This window comes from Natrix helvetica (assembly GCF_964273705.1).
Source record: "Natrix helvetica genome assembly, chromosome: Z".
Lineage (NCBI taxonomy): Eukaryota > Metazoa > Chordata > Lepidosauria > Squamata > Natricidae > Natrix > Natrix helvetica.
The window spans coordinates 106465015-106480658 of NC_138554.1; the positions used below are offsets into that span (position 1 = coordinate 106465015).

The 15644-nt window shown below is 37.4% G+C and overlaps 1 protein-coding gene across 10 annotated transcripts in view; it reads right to left on the reverse strand.

Moving 5' to 3' along the window:
• The window catches only part of PHF14 (PHD finger protein 14), a 152962-nt gene that overhangs the window by 41092 nt on the left and 96226 nt on the right, over window positions 1-15644 (reverse strand). The window contains exon 19 of one of the 10 annotated variants that reach the window (XM_081971458.1): window positions 12538-12613. The exons of the other annotated variants lie outside the window; for them this stretch is intronic. Coding sequence (XP_081827584.1) covers window positions 12551-12613 — 63 coding nt within the window. The 3' untranslated portion in view covers window positions 12538-12550. Of the gene's footprint in view, window positions 1-12537; window positions 12614-15644 lie in introns of those variants that run through there. 10 annotated transcript variants of the gene reach the window in all.

Below are 15644 nucleotides of genomic sequence, written 5' to 3' on the forward strand. Positions count from 1 at the left end.
AATTAACAAGAGATGGAATGCAACAAGGGAGAAAGATCAAGAAAAAAATCGCCTCACTAACAACTGATAACCTAATCTTGCCTGTGTGGAAAATTTTAATTAACCAATTGCCATAAATCAGAACTTGGAAAAGCAGGAGGGAAGAGAAACATACCTGAGTTTGGCTGTATGCAAATTTGTTCCAATTAATATATTTTGAGTAATTATAACTAACGAGAGGTGGAAAATAGCAAGGAAAATAATAATAAAATCAAGAACTGGGAAATATGAAGTCTTTTTTTTCTTTTTTGTCTACAAAAGATCAAGATGGCTCCAGCTTCTTTTCTGTTTTCAAAGTAGTTAAATTAAATTTAAGTACTTGAATTAACAGTAGTTGAATTAACTAAATATAAGGTGGACCAGAACCTCAAAATAAGATTTGTATAACTAACTGCAATTTTGAAACTGGACATTTAAGGAAAAACAAAAGACCAAGATGGCTCCCATCGCTCTTCCCCACAGCAGCTGAAGTAGATAAATTTAAGATGGACCAGAACTCTGAAATAAGAACTGTATAACTAACTGTAACTTTGGGCCTTGGCATTATGGAAAGGTGGGAATTTGAAGAACTATGTGAAATTATAAAAAAATATGCATAAATCATTAAAATCAAGCCTAAATAGAATTCTGAATCCAGAGAAGCAGGTATTTAAAGAAGAAGGGAAGGAAGAAGGGGAGAGAGACAATGAAGGGGTAGAAATGGTGGGAAATAAAAAGCAGACAAAAAATTCCATTGGGCTTGGCAGTGGTATAGGGAAAAATGTAAAGGAGGAATGTGTCCCAACAAAAGGGAATAAAAAGCAGACAAAAGATGTTTCGGAGGTTGACAGTGGCATAAGGAAAAGTGAAGTAGGAGGTTATGCCCCAACAAAGGGAAATATAAAAGATCTTTTTGACAGTGGCTTGGGGAAAATTGAAGAGGGTGGACATGTCAAAACAAACAAAAAGGGAGAAGGCAGGAATAGAGAAGTGGGAGAAAAGACTTACTAGGAAAAAAATCAGACAACTAGGAATTGTTATATGAGAAAATATAAAGCTAAGATAAGGATTTATTCCTAAATATAACAATAAAATAGAATTGCTAACTGATTGAATATGATAACGGAAAGATAATTAAATAAAGGTTAAAGCATATGGAATATGGACAAATATGAAACTGATATGGGGAGATTGTAAAGCAGATGTTTGTGATTCACTTTAATGAATGATTATTAAACTAAGTTGCTAATTGATTGAATATGACAATAGAAGGACAATTAAGCATGGGTTAAAATATATGAAACATGGGCATATATATAACTTTTAATATGATGAACAAAGTGAGATGTGTACTGCTTGTTATGCTATATAGTAAATTAAGGGAATTGTAATGAACATTGAACAGTAAGGATTGCCATTTATAGATAATTAAGAGTAATCTAAACAAAGATATGGAAAAATGGAGAGGGAACATGAAACATACCTACAATAGGAAACTACTGAGATTTAAAGACAGAATCACAAAGTGGAGGTGTATAAGGATGGAGAAGAAGAAGAGAGAAAGGAGGAGTGGAAAGAGGAGAGAGGAGAAGGAGAGAGGAAGGGGAAGTAGAGAAGAAAAGGGTGACAGAAGGAAGAAAGGAAGTAGGGAGGAGGAGGAGAGAGGGAAAAGAAAGTGTGGATAAGGTACAAATATGGTGCATGGAGAGCAGAAGAGCCAATAATTGGTTTTTGGGAGTTGATGGTAAGATGAATTGATGTAAACATTTAATAATACAATATGATTTTGGTTATGTAATAGTATACATGTGATTATATGTTATGAACATGAAAAAAATGAATGTGTGTGTGTGTGTGTGTGTTACAACCCCTGGTATGCCCAAATATGGGAGGGAGCTCACTACTCCCCCTTTCTGTCCTTCGGCTCATTACAGAAGACCATCTAGGCAGAAAACCATATTTTTATTTTTAATGTTGCCTTTGCTATGTTTGGGTTGTATTTGTGCTGATAAATAAATAAAGGGAGACTAGTATAGATCTATTTCAAGTATTTAGCTCTCATCAGCTAGTTCAAATCCCAGTAAGGGTATGGCTAGCTGATGAGAGCTAAATAGCTTGAAATACATCTATACTAGTCTCCCTTTAGTTATTTATCAGCACAAATACAACACACACACACACACACACACACACACACACACACACACACACACATATATATATATATATGCCGAAAACTCCAGCCTGAAGATGGCGAGTGAGACCTTGCCGAAACGTTGCCAAGACAATCTCAATCTTAAATGGGAAAAGACCCGAATTCCTACACCCGTCTGGGTTACTTTTCCCATTTATTTTTTCTACTATGGAATCCTATTCATTGCTGCTCTGCATGTATCAAATATATTTTAAAAGCGCAATTATCTATCACAATCAAGTATATTTAACTACTGGTGATTTCACCTGATACTTCCATTTTTGTGACTAACTCTTCTCTACTGGTGAATACAGAACAAGATAATGGATACTCTTGTGCCTTCTCCCATTCTTCAAACATAAATATTGTCAAATACAAAAGTTATGAATTTTCTAGAAGAACCTCAAAATGTTTGTCTACCATCAGATATTGCATTACTTAGTCTTATAATTTTGGAAAATAATGACAAAGAAATTAAATAAAATATTATTAACAGATAACGTGTACTTAACTGTATAATTTTTTTATACATTTCATCTTTTAAAGAAAAAATTCTAGATTTTAAAAATTGTTTCTTTGCTACAAAAAAGAGATTATGGGCTAGAGAGAGTTTTATTTTCTTATTTTCAATTTTCTTATTTTCAATCTAGTTTTCAAGTTATATTAAGTACAGTTCACTCAATAACTATATTACTCAAAATAAATAATACAATACATATGGAGTAGCATCAAACAATAGCAGAAACAGTATTACCATAAATTACGGTGTGTTTTTTACAGGTGTACAAAAATCAACATATACAGTTCTCAGAACAAAGCAATGTAGCTCTATAACCCATAATTTTGCTTCCAAAAAAGCAATGGTGTAAAAACATATATGTGGGATTACTGTATTTTTCACCCTATAAGACACACTTTTTTACTCCAAAAAAGAGGGTGAAAATCTGGGTGCGCCTTATAGGCCGAATGTAGCCACCTGGGCAGTGGTGGGTTTCTGCTGGTTGGTCAATGAACCCAGAAGCCCCGCCCCTGTCACTCACTCGCAAGTCCTTGCCGTTTTTTTGCATCGGGGCTTGCTGCGCGAGAGAGGGAACAAAGACCTTTTCCGGATTGGTGGTGGTGGAGGTGCGGGCCCGTACTCACTAAAGCAAGTCCAGGGAAGTCCTTTGCGCCAGCTGGAAAAGGTCTTCACTCCCCCCCCCCCTTGCAGCATGCCCCGATGCAAAAAATGGCGAGATCTCTTCTCAGAAATGTCTTCTCGGGCTGGCCGGATCTCTCTCCAGATCTTGCAGCTTTTTCAGGGTTTTCTTTTTAAAAAACACCTGTCCGAACTATCTTGAAAACCTGCGATGTTGCTTTGGGAAGGGGCAGGCGGCAGCATTTGCCCCTGCCACCCTCCCTGGGCACCTGCAGCCTTGGAGCCTGCAGCTTTAAAACAAGCCTTTGCACAGCTGCCCGTCTTTCCCCTCCGAAAGCAACCTCGCAGGTTTTCAAGATCGTCTGCAGAGGCGTTTGGCGCCAACTCCTCTCCTGTTCCTTCTTCTGCGGGGGGGGGCTGCCTTGCTTTGACAGCCACCTCGTTTCCAATTGGGGGTGGGGGAGAAATCCTCTGCATGGATCTCCCCAATTGGAAGGAGGAGGCTCCATCCGCGGGGGGAGAGATCCCCCTCACATTCTGTCTGTCTGTCTCTCACTCTCCCTCCCTCCCTCTGTCTCTATCTCTCTGTGTTTCTCGCTCCTCCCTTCCTCTCTGTCTGTCACTCTGTGTGTGTATATGTATGTGTGTCTGTCTGTCTGTCACTCACTCACTCAATCACTCACTCTGTGTGTGTATGTGTCTCTGTGTGTGTGTGTGTCTCTGTCTGTCTGTCCCTCTCTCCGTCCCAACTGGAGAACAACCTTTTCTGTCCCCTTACCAGCCCATCCGGGAAGATGAGGAACGCGAGGGGGATCCCCCCCCGCGGTTGGGCTCCGAACTAGCGGAGCCTCGTCCTTCTTTTTAAGCAGGCGATCTTTAAGCAGGTGATCTTTAAGCAGGCGATCTTTAAGCAGGCGAGCTTTAAGCAGGCGATCTTCGGCTGCTGCACAAGCCGCGCTGCCTTCTTCTCTCTGATAGCTGCCTGCTTAAAAAGAAGGACGAGGCTCCGCTGGTTCAGAGCCCAGAAAAGGTTGTTCTCCAGTTGGGACGGAGAGAGGGACAGACAGACAGAGAAACACACAGAGAGAGAGACATACACACACAGAGTGAGTGATTGAGTGAGTGACAGAGAGACAGACAGACAGACACACACACATACACACAGAGTGACAGACAGAGAGGAAGGGAGGAGAGAGAAACACAGAGAGATAGAGACAGAGGGAGGGAGGGAGAGTGAGAGACAGACAGACACACACATACAGAGTGACAGATGGAGGGAGGAGAGAGAGAGAGAGACGGAGATACAGAGACAGACAGACACACACACAGAAAGAATGACAGAGAGAGACAGAGGGGGGGAGGGAGAGACAAAGAGCTACACAGAGAGAGAGAGAGAGACAGACAGAGAAACAGAAAGAGAAAGAAAGGCAGAAAAAATGAAAAAAGAAAAGAAAAGAAAAGAAAGTGGGAGAGAGAGATGAAAGAAACAAACAAAGAAAGAAAACTTATGATCACAATTGAGCCCAAAATTGAGTGGCAATTGAGCCCCAAAATATTTTTTTTCTAGATTTTCCTCCTTTAAAATTGGGTGCGTCTTATATTCCGGAGCATCTTATAGGGCGAAAAATACGGCATATTCTTTTTTAAAATACTTGTGTTAAAGAAAAAAAATAGAAGCCAAAGAGAACATGCTCCTGGTTTGAGTCAGGGTACAGACTTTTCAGTTAGCAATGATTCTGAGTATTGCTAATTTTTCTTCTCTTTTGAAATACAATTTCTCTACTGAATGGATTTGCTTTTTCATATGGTAGAATCCATAATAATAACTTATACCACCTTCCTAAATCAATCAAAAATTGTTGTTCTGATAAAATAGTAAACAGAAGGGTAACAAATGAGTGTTACAAGAAGCAGCTGCACATAACTAGAATGGCCCTAGAATGGGTAATGGGCTCATACATAATTTCCAAATATTTTCTATGACTGTAATACTTGAAGAAAAGTTTCAAGTTTTGCAATTCAGAACACACTTTTATTCCTTTGGATTACAGTCTTCCAGAATCATTCCAAAAGAATATTCTAGTAAGGAACATTGCTTCAAGATCAAAATTAGTTTTTCCATTTTATGCATACCTTAATTTCAGGTATCTGACTTAATCTATTTTTTGGAAGGAGTCTGATAAAAATAACTCAATGTTGGTTTTCAACATAAATTTTCTTTCATATGGTAATCTATATCTAAAACTATTCAAGGTTAGGTTATGTTTTAGGAAAAGAAAATTAGGTAGAGGTAGGTATAGCAGAATATCAAAATAATAAGGAATACTCAGCATATTTTGTATTTTATTTTGTAACTAATTAACCTCTGTGTTTAAACTTCCATTGTACTTATGATAAGAATTCAAAACAACTCCGCTTCTTCTATAAGCTTTAAAATGGAATTTATTAATCTATATAAAAAATTGAACAAATATATTAATCTTTGCCTAAGCTAGTCTTGCCTGTTGCAATGATCATTATCATGTTATATTAGATACCCTGCAAAGAATGTAAAGTATGTGCTTCTAACTTCTAATATTTAACATTTCTTCTATGTAGAAAAATTAATTACAATATTTCCTTTAAAAAATCCTTAAATGTAAGTTTTAAGATAATAGTTGGGTCGACCAATTACTTTGCAAACATAATGAATCTTGCACAATAGCTCTTTCACATTTTTATACATAGGGTTATCTTTTCTGTTGCTTGGGGATCTTCAGGAGTTCATATTTCTTGCTAACACTGTGTCAGCATATATTTAAGGACATGCAAATCACTGTAAATATAAGATTTTTCCATTTCTCATGGTATATCTCTCATTGGGATAATAATTCTGTTCTGAGCTAATGAAATAAAATGTCATCTGTGAAATAAAGCTACACAAAATTTAGCTTAAAGTCTTTATGAATATGTTTTCTTTCTATCTAAAGGATATATCCCTCCAGCTTTTCGGGGGACAAAGCAATAATTCCTGGAAAGAAATTACTCCTATTTTGTTGAATCAACTGGCAACTAATCATCTTTTGCAGCACTGCTCTGGCAATTAAAAAGAAAGCTAAAAATACAAATCAGCACAAAGCCTTTATGTTGGTTGGTTGATATCAGTTCCTTAGAATGATTAGAAATGCTGCTGTTAGCTCAACTTCTTGATTGTAGGGCTCTGATCAGACTTTCTGAATATGTGTTCAAATATTTTAAACAATGTGAACTAAGCAATTCAATCTTTAATTCTTAAGTATCTTCAATAATTAAAAGTGCAAAATTGGGCATGGCTCAGCTCTATTGTTACAAGAAAGAAAAGGGAAAGGAAAAAGAAAACAGAAAGGGAAGTTTCAAATCCTGAGCATATTCAAGATTTAAAAGGCTTTTTAATAATATTCCAGTAAAAGAAAAAAAAAGCATTTTTATAAAAACAGGGTCGAAAGAAGTGCAGATTTAGGATATGAACTGCATAGACTGAACAGGAAAGGATTGGGACAATTTTGCCCTTGCCTCTTACTTCCTCCTCCTGACCTCAAATTTTTATGCATGAAGATTCAGCAAATCTATTTCTACTCCTCTGTAGCTTTAATAATTCTTGATATTTACTATAATTCTTTTAAAGAATGGTAGCTCTAGTATTCCATACAGATGCTAATGTTTAATTTAAACATTAAACACACATTGAAAAACCTGCTACTTGAAAAAATAAAGAAAATATCTTTCTGTAACAATACATTTGAATATATTATGTTAACTCTATCAGTTTTCATATATCATCCTCTACTCAGGATTCAGCTGAAAATTACACAAGCCATAAATTAGCTTTAAACAAGCTTTGAATCAGACAAGCTAGTTTTCAAATTAAAAAGCCGTCAGTATATTACAAGGTGCTGTCATTTTATTACTGCAATCAATTTTATGTGGCCTGAGGTATACGGAAAATGGATTCTCTCTTCATTTGCAAAGGTTTTATCTCCTGCACCAGGCTCTGAACTATTTGACTGCAGTAATGAATTTGAAACCCAAGTTACAAACAAAGACTTTTATAAACAGAAAAGCCAAAGACAGTGGTTAGTAGAACTGCAAATAGAAAAGCGGTTTCTTGGAAGAAAAGCTGTGAAAAAGTTTTTTGGGGAAAAATGTACAAATGTTTTAATTTTTTGCTGAATTTAATTTAAAATTCCTTTTAAAATGCAGTGCAATTTAATAATCTACTCTACTGCTTGTTCTATACATCTAAAAGATGTGCCTTAAAAACCTCTTGTGAGTACTACACATTATCACAAAATCATTCTGATCAAATAATGGTTTGTCTCCTTTGATTTCTTTCTTATATGGATTTTAAATTGTAATTTAATTAGAATGGCTTCAAGGTTTGTAAAAAAACCCGATTAGGACATATGTAAATTGCAGTAACACATGTTTCATATTCATCAGAAAAATGCCCATTACCTCAAGACATATATGTAGCATTAAAAGATTAAGTGATCAAACATTCACTAATCATGCTAATACTGTAGTGTGTGTGAATGCTGTTCACACTAACTACCGAAAAGTGCAAAAAATGTCAGGTTTAATTTCCAATATTTCCAAAAGGCTTTTAAAGGAATTACCATGTTTTCCTGATATTGACCCCCAAAATAAGCACTTGGCCTTTTTTTCAGGTAGGTCTTATTAATTTTGAAGTGCAGGAGGCAGCGAACGTGGTCACCTCATCGCTACTGCTGTGTTGCAATATTTTCAGAGAGGTCTTGTTTTCGGGGAATGTCTTATTTTAATGCTTGCTCTCAAAAGCCCATTTGGGCTTATTATCAGGGAGGTCTTATTTTCAGGGAAACAGGGTATTAAACAGATGCTGCAAGATAATATCCACTACACAGTATATTCTTTATGGAAGCTTCCTATGGAGAGTAAATAAATATGAGTTGGCATACAGCCATCCTAAATAATATTTAGTTTTGAAAATGCTCATTATACTTATGAAAGATTATAGAGTAATTTCTCATTCTCACTAGTGTATGTGACTCTCCCTCTCTTTTTATCTATTTTAAGATTGTCATATATTAGGTGAGATTCTGAAACAAGATAATAATTAGGTGCCTTTGGGCCAGTCACTCAGCTCAACCTGCCTAACAAGTTGTTTTTATGAGGAAAAAAGTAGGAGGAAGGATTATTAGGTGCGATTGCTACATTGAGTTACTTACAAAATAAAGGTATTATACATTTAAATTTAAATAAATAAATAATCAAGCATATCAAGTATTATGTCTTCTAGCAAATAGAAATTGAATTTTTCATACTTTGCTACCAATCATTTACGATTTGAAGTACTTGTTTACTAAGAATCATTTTTTTATCCGGTCTCAGATAAGTAATGCTTCATTATCCCATATGATTTCTCAAGTAACTGTACAAATAGGTGGCAATAATGTAAAATAATATTTTGTAAACTTTTATAACTCAATATATAACTTCATCTAGGGAGAAAATAGTACAAATGTTAAATCTCTTCATTGAGCAATATTCTTAGTTATCACACTTATATGTATTTGTACTGCTAAGAAAAAAGATTGCAAATAAATGCTGTCCTTGTAAATAGGTCCTACAAAACATGTTGCATATACACATGTGTTCAGACTTGTGAATAAGGTTTGCCCTATGGGATTGAAAAGTGTCAGGAATAAGATAAAACAGATGATGCTGTGTATTTGATTTAATGCAAATTAGCTGAGTGTTCCAAAATCATTTGTTGCAAGCTGCTAATACAGATGCAATTATTAATACAGTGGAAGCTAAATGCAAAGAACATTTTATTATATCTAAGTCAGCAGGAGTATTAAAATGGATCTATTTATTAAAAAAGGAATGAACACTCCAGCTACCATTTTAGTAGCAAAATTAATCAGCAATCTTTTGCTGAGCTCACAGTAACTGAAAGGTCAAAACTAGTGCTGGTTTTAAAGCTGGAAAAATTTTCAGTCTTCATAAATTAAAGATACTGAAAATTATGTAGAATATTACTCTTCTAAATTCACTGGAAATTTTTAAAGCTGTATTTGTCGTGTGTGTGTGTGTGTGTGTGTGTGTGAGTGTGAGAGAGGGAGGGAGGGAGAGGGAGGGAGGGAGAGAGAGAGAGAGAGAGAGAGACTAGACTAGACTAGATTATTATTTCACATACTTTGGCTCTTCCAAGGGTACTTATATTCCAAACACAAAATAGAAACTATGCTCTAATAATGGCCAGTTTTGTAAATCTTACAGCCTGATATAATCCTATAATATCAAAACACTGCAATTCATCTCAGCATGCTTATATTTCATATGAGCCATCTAAAATACTACAAAAGTACATCTAACAACCATAACTGGATGCTTTGGACTTTGCAACTAGAACAAAAAATGTTCTAATTGAAAAAGCAGATCAAAATGTGCTAGAGATGGAAAATATCCTAGAATCTTTTTTTGCATGCAAAATTGCATGGTGATTACAAAGAAGTGGCAGTGCTTCTATCAAAGAATAATGCTTTGCTAGTTTCTCTGCTTCCTATAACTACTTGTATCTCACATTTATTACTTTGCCATATTTTGCTCAAGTCTTAGCAAAATTAGCAGCTCTGATAGTCTCAGTTGCAGTTGTTTAAAAAAAAACAATCCATGGTCATTAAGTGAGAACTCAATGAGGATGACTTGTGACTTTTTACTGATTTCCTCACTTTGCTTGTTGGAAGCCAAATGGAAAGGTCATAAATGGTGATCCTGTTACCATGGGGTGCTACAACTATTGTAATATGTGATGGTTACAGGACCCGAATTTTGATCACATAACCATTAGGACGTTGTGACAGTCATAACTGTGACTCTATAAGTCTTTTTTTTTTTAGCAACACTACAACTTTGGTTATTAAATGAATTGTTGTTAAATGAGATCTATCTGTATGTATATCAGTACACTTAACATTCTTATTGAATTTCCTGTTTTTTATCAAAAGCAAATTATTTTCATTCATTGCTTCTGCTACTCTTAGGGCATTTTTCATAGATCAATACTATGAATGTTTAAAAACAGTATACAATCTCCATTTCTTTTATACAGTACTTTTGATGGAAACTGAGTTAAAATTATTAGAGAAATAACTAAACCTTTAAACTCCAATATACCTTCCGGTGGAACCTATATGTGTTGACAGCTTTTCTTCAGCATTCTAACAAGACAAATATTCCTTCCAAAATATCTATTTTTCTTGCCTCTTCTTTTCTATTTTTCCCAAGCATCCTATAATTTCTCGGGATACACACACCTGGTATTTTGGGATGGGATGGGATGGGGAGCAGATTATTTTACGATTGATCTCTTTCCCCCTCAAAAAAACCCTTTTAAAAATAATTCTTCTACTCTGACATTGTCACATAATTCATATATTCCTCTTATCAATGAAAGTAATATCTGGATGAAAAATGGATATACTTGTATGTTATCTCTACAAGATTTTTGTCACAATTTCTTATTGTTAGATCTCTTCTGCTGTTGGTTATCTGTTCAATGTATAAATAATGGATGTTCAACATTTACAGTTAATTAAAATAATTGAAATTTGAACTTTTAGACTAAAATACTTATTTGAAAGAATATTGTTGAAGTTTAGCAAAGTACATATTCTATTATTTCATCTATATATTATTGTAAGCATTTCTTTGTTAAAACACTTAAGTTAATATGACACTGAAGCTTTATTTTTTAAAAAATAGCTTAAAATTAATAATACCTAACAGATGTTACTGTTAGTAAATTAGTAGCATCTAACAGAGAAATACAATAAGACATCCAGAGCAAATGCAGGTAATTCTCGTGTAACATCTAAACTACCTACATATCTGCTTTCTATTTTACAAACCTGTGGTTCCTCCCAAGTTATGACCTAGACTGTTTAGACTGCAGTTGCTAAGTGATGTGGTGATGTGCTTCATAATCACCTTGGTTAGCAATAAAAATCCTTGTACCAATTGCCTTCATAATTTGAAGACTACCTGTATAGTGTTTGATAGTGCTTGTTGTGCTATAAAGTCTTCAAGGCAAAAGATTCAAAATACATAAAACTCCACATACATTCAATGGAGTTTGTAAAGCTTTGAACCACATAATCACTTTCATCCTTTATGAAAGATACGTTTAGTGATAAACTAAAATAAAGAAATTATTTTTAAAACCAGTTACAAAGTCACAAAGTATTTGTGTAACTTGGGAGAAAAATAATATTTATGTGTAAACTATGTATGGAAATAAAATATTTTTAACAGCAAGAATAATAAAAAATCAAGTAATTGGTTCTTTCTTCTGAATATACCAAATTTTTTGGAGTATAAGACACACTTTTTTCCTCCTAAAAGAAGGTGAAAATTTGGAGTGTCTTATACACCAAATGTAGCCCTGCCCAGGCCCCCACACTTTGGTTTCTGCCTCCCAGCAATTTACCTCATTGCAGCAAACAGCTTGTTTCAGTTTCAGCACAGCTGATTAGCACAAGCAGCTGATTGTTGGTTGGATCGGCCTCCCGACAATCTGCAGGAATTGTCAGTTTCAGACTGCAGGAATTGCCATAGCCTATTGCCGCAGCCACGTGCACACCCATTTCCACCCATTCCGATCCCCACTGCCCAGAACGGGTGGAAAATGGGGCACGCAGAGGCCAAAAATGGGACGTGCGGAGGCTGAAAACGGGATGTTGAAGCCACACGCTGAGACGGCAATGGGCTATGGCAATCTCTGTAGCCTAAAACAGCTGATCGTCGGGAGGCCAATCCAACTGACAATTAGCTGCTTGTAGTAATCAGGCTGTGCTGAAACTGAAACAGGCTGTTTGCTGCAAGGAGATAAATTGCTGGGAAACAGAGGCAGTTTTTTTCCTAGTTTTTCTCACCAAAAGCTAGATGGGTCTTATACTTTGGAGTATCTTATACTCAGAAAAATATGGTAAATAGTACCTGATTGTTCAAATCAGACATCTTTTATTTTCTGTGGTTTTTATTCATAAACGCATTGCCCAAATTTCACTTATAAAATATTAAATCTAAAAAAAATGAACTTATGTTCACCACTGTACAAAGAAAAATTCTAAATAAATAAGAATTTTACTGCTATGCTCCAATAAACACATTCTAGTATACTGTACCTGTTCATCCTATTAGTCTTTTGCAACAATGTACATGAAACAAATAGACAAGCCCAAGCTCTTCAGAGTACTGTTCTGATTGAATAGAAAAGGGTAATTTGATTTAAATAATTCAATGAGGCATTCAAATAAGAATAAAAATTATTATCTTCTTAGAAGCCATTCAGATTCAGAAAAAGAACTCTGCAAATTTTCTTACGCAGAGACTGCAAAAGCTATTGCACTGTTAGAAAAAATAACTACAATACTGAGTGAAGTAAGCAAGTATGGCAAAGTTACATTTCCAAATATGATAACAAAAACATGACACAATTTCTAGGTTTATCTGTTGAACCCATGAAAACATGATTATAAATGGTCTATTAGACAGCCAATATTTTTCATTGAGGAAAGGATACAAGTAATCTGTTTGGATTTTATATATATTTAATAAATATGATTTATTTTTTCATAAAACCACTCTCCAATCACAATGTATTTTTTCTGCCATTAGCATAATACTTTTATTTTGCGTAAAATGATAATTTAAATATATATTTCAGTTTTCCAACATTGGTCGCCAATTTACTTTTACAATTATATAGCACAATTTTGTAACTGTGCTTCATGTGCTCTTGGCATGTTTACCAGAAGAACAGAATATAAACAAATAATTAGATCTGCATTAACTATAATACATTAACTTCATGATAGGAATTAGGAATTATATATGGAATATTACTTTGAAAATGGGCATTGCTTACATACCTGATACTTCTCGGGATGGTGGAGACATCATCCAGACATGGGTTAACTCTGTCAGTATCCAATAGGACTGAGTCTACAAGCTGTGATGACATACCCTCCGTGGTAGCTCCTCCCAGCTTAGACGAAGGGGCAACTGTAGACTGCTGTGTCTTAAGGCTCAAGTAAAAAAGGTGTTATCTCTTCTTGGAAACCAAAGATACACGTTAGTCTGAACACAACAATCAGGGTGGGGGTGGATGATGTCTCCACCGTTCCGAGAAGGGGTGTATCAGGTATGTAACCAACGCCCATTCTCCAGTAGGTGAAGACATCATCCAGACATGGAACATACCAAAGCCAATTCTGTCTCACCGGGCGGGCTTAGTGTGAGGACTCAGGCATCCTGCGTGGATACAACCTGTTGTAATACTCGCCGCCCAAATGCAGCTTTAGCTGAAGCGTATCTGTCAAGTCTATAGTGGCAAATAAACGGGGATGGGGTAGTCCACGTGGCAGCCCAACAAATCTCCTCCAATGGAGCCTGGGAGGCCCAGGCGGCCAAGGTGGCAGCATTGCGGGTGGAGTGTGCTGTGATGTGAGGAGGAACTGGCAGAGAGAGAGCAGTGTAGGCTCTGGAGAAGGCCGACCGGATCCAACATCCGGTATCTGAAGAAGAGGCCTTGGATCCCTTCTTACCATCTGGTTCAAAGCGGATGAATAGATCATCGGTTCTCTTGATATATACACGAAGAGCACATCGTACATCCAGAATGTGCCACTTACGTGATGGATTAGGGCAGACCTCGGGAAGCACTAACTCCTGGGCCCTGTGAAAAACCGAGTTTACCTTGGGGATAAATGCCAGATCCAAGTCTTGTCTGACTGACAGGGCTGTCAGCTCGGAAATCCACCTCGCCGTGATAACGGCTACAAGAAAAAACATCTTCAATGTTAGATCATGCAAGGTGATAGAACACAGGGGCTCAAAGGGGGCCTGTGTTAACGAGTCCAGAACTTTGGAGACATCCCAAGTTGGGAATCTATGGATTGTAGGGAGCTTGAGGTTGGTAGCACCCCTCAGGAAACGCCGGATAAGCGGTTGATGGGAGAGCGGCTTTGAGATGCTGGGAAACATCACGGATGACAAGGCCACCACCGGGCGACGGAGAATGTTTGGAGATAGTCCCTTGTCCAACCCCAGTTGAAGGATCTGGAGAATGTTAGGAATGGACAGTTGCAAGTGAACAATAGTCTTCCGATGGCACCACGTGGAGAATTGAGTCTCGGTGGCATCATAAATGTGATTAGTGGACGAGCGTCTGGAAGCCTGAATCGTCCTGATGACCTCGACTGAGAAATTGATGGCCGTCAGAGCCACCTGCTCAACCTCCAGGCAGTTAGGTGTAGCCAGAGATCGGGATGCCGGAATGACCATTGCAGGAGCAGGGAGCTGAACTGGGGAAGCTGCCAAGGAGGAGTCACAGAGAGATTTAACAGGTCTGCGAACCAGGGTCTGCGGGGCCAGTAAGGAGCTAGAAGAATCAGCTCTGCCTCCTCCATCAACATCTTCCGTATTACTTGTTGAAACAGAGGGATTGGAGGGAACGCATATAGGAGCCCTTGTGGCCACCTGCACCTTAGCGTGTCGACACCCCTAGTGTTGCATAACACATGAAATATCTGGGTAGTTTGTTGCTGTCCTGTGAGGCAAAAAGATCCAGGGTCGGTAGGCCATACCTGTCTGTCAACTGCCTGAAGACTCTTCAATGAAGACTCCACTCCGCCAGGTCGATTTGCATTCGGCTGAGACTGTCCACTCAAATGCTGTGAATCCCTGAAATGTGCTCCGCCTGGAGGGACAGGAGGTGTGTCTCTGACCATACCCCCAGCTGAAACGACAATCTCATTAGTTGTTTGGACCGACTTCCCCCCTGCCAGTTGATACGCGCTTTTGTGGTAGTATTGTCTGTAAGGACGAGTACGTGCGCATTGGTCAATAGATCTTGGAAATGGAGCAGTGCTAGATAGATGGCTTTCAACTCCAACCAATTTATGCTGTGTTTCAGGTTGGAACAGGACCACAGACCTTGAGCAACATGAGACTGAATGTGAGCGCCCCAGTCCAGAAGGCTGCTTGCATCGGTTCTTACAGTGATGTGCTGAGGCTCCCGGAATAGGGTGCCTCGAGACAGGACTGGGGATAGCCACCATTGCAGGGATTGGATTACCTCTGGGGTGAGACAAACCCGGAACATCGATAAGTGCAGTTGGACTTTTGATAGAAAAGCAGGAACCACTGTAGCCGACAGCTGTGAAACCATGCCCATGGCACAATGTTGAAGGTCAATACCATTTTGCGTAGCAGCTGAGAAAGTTGGAT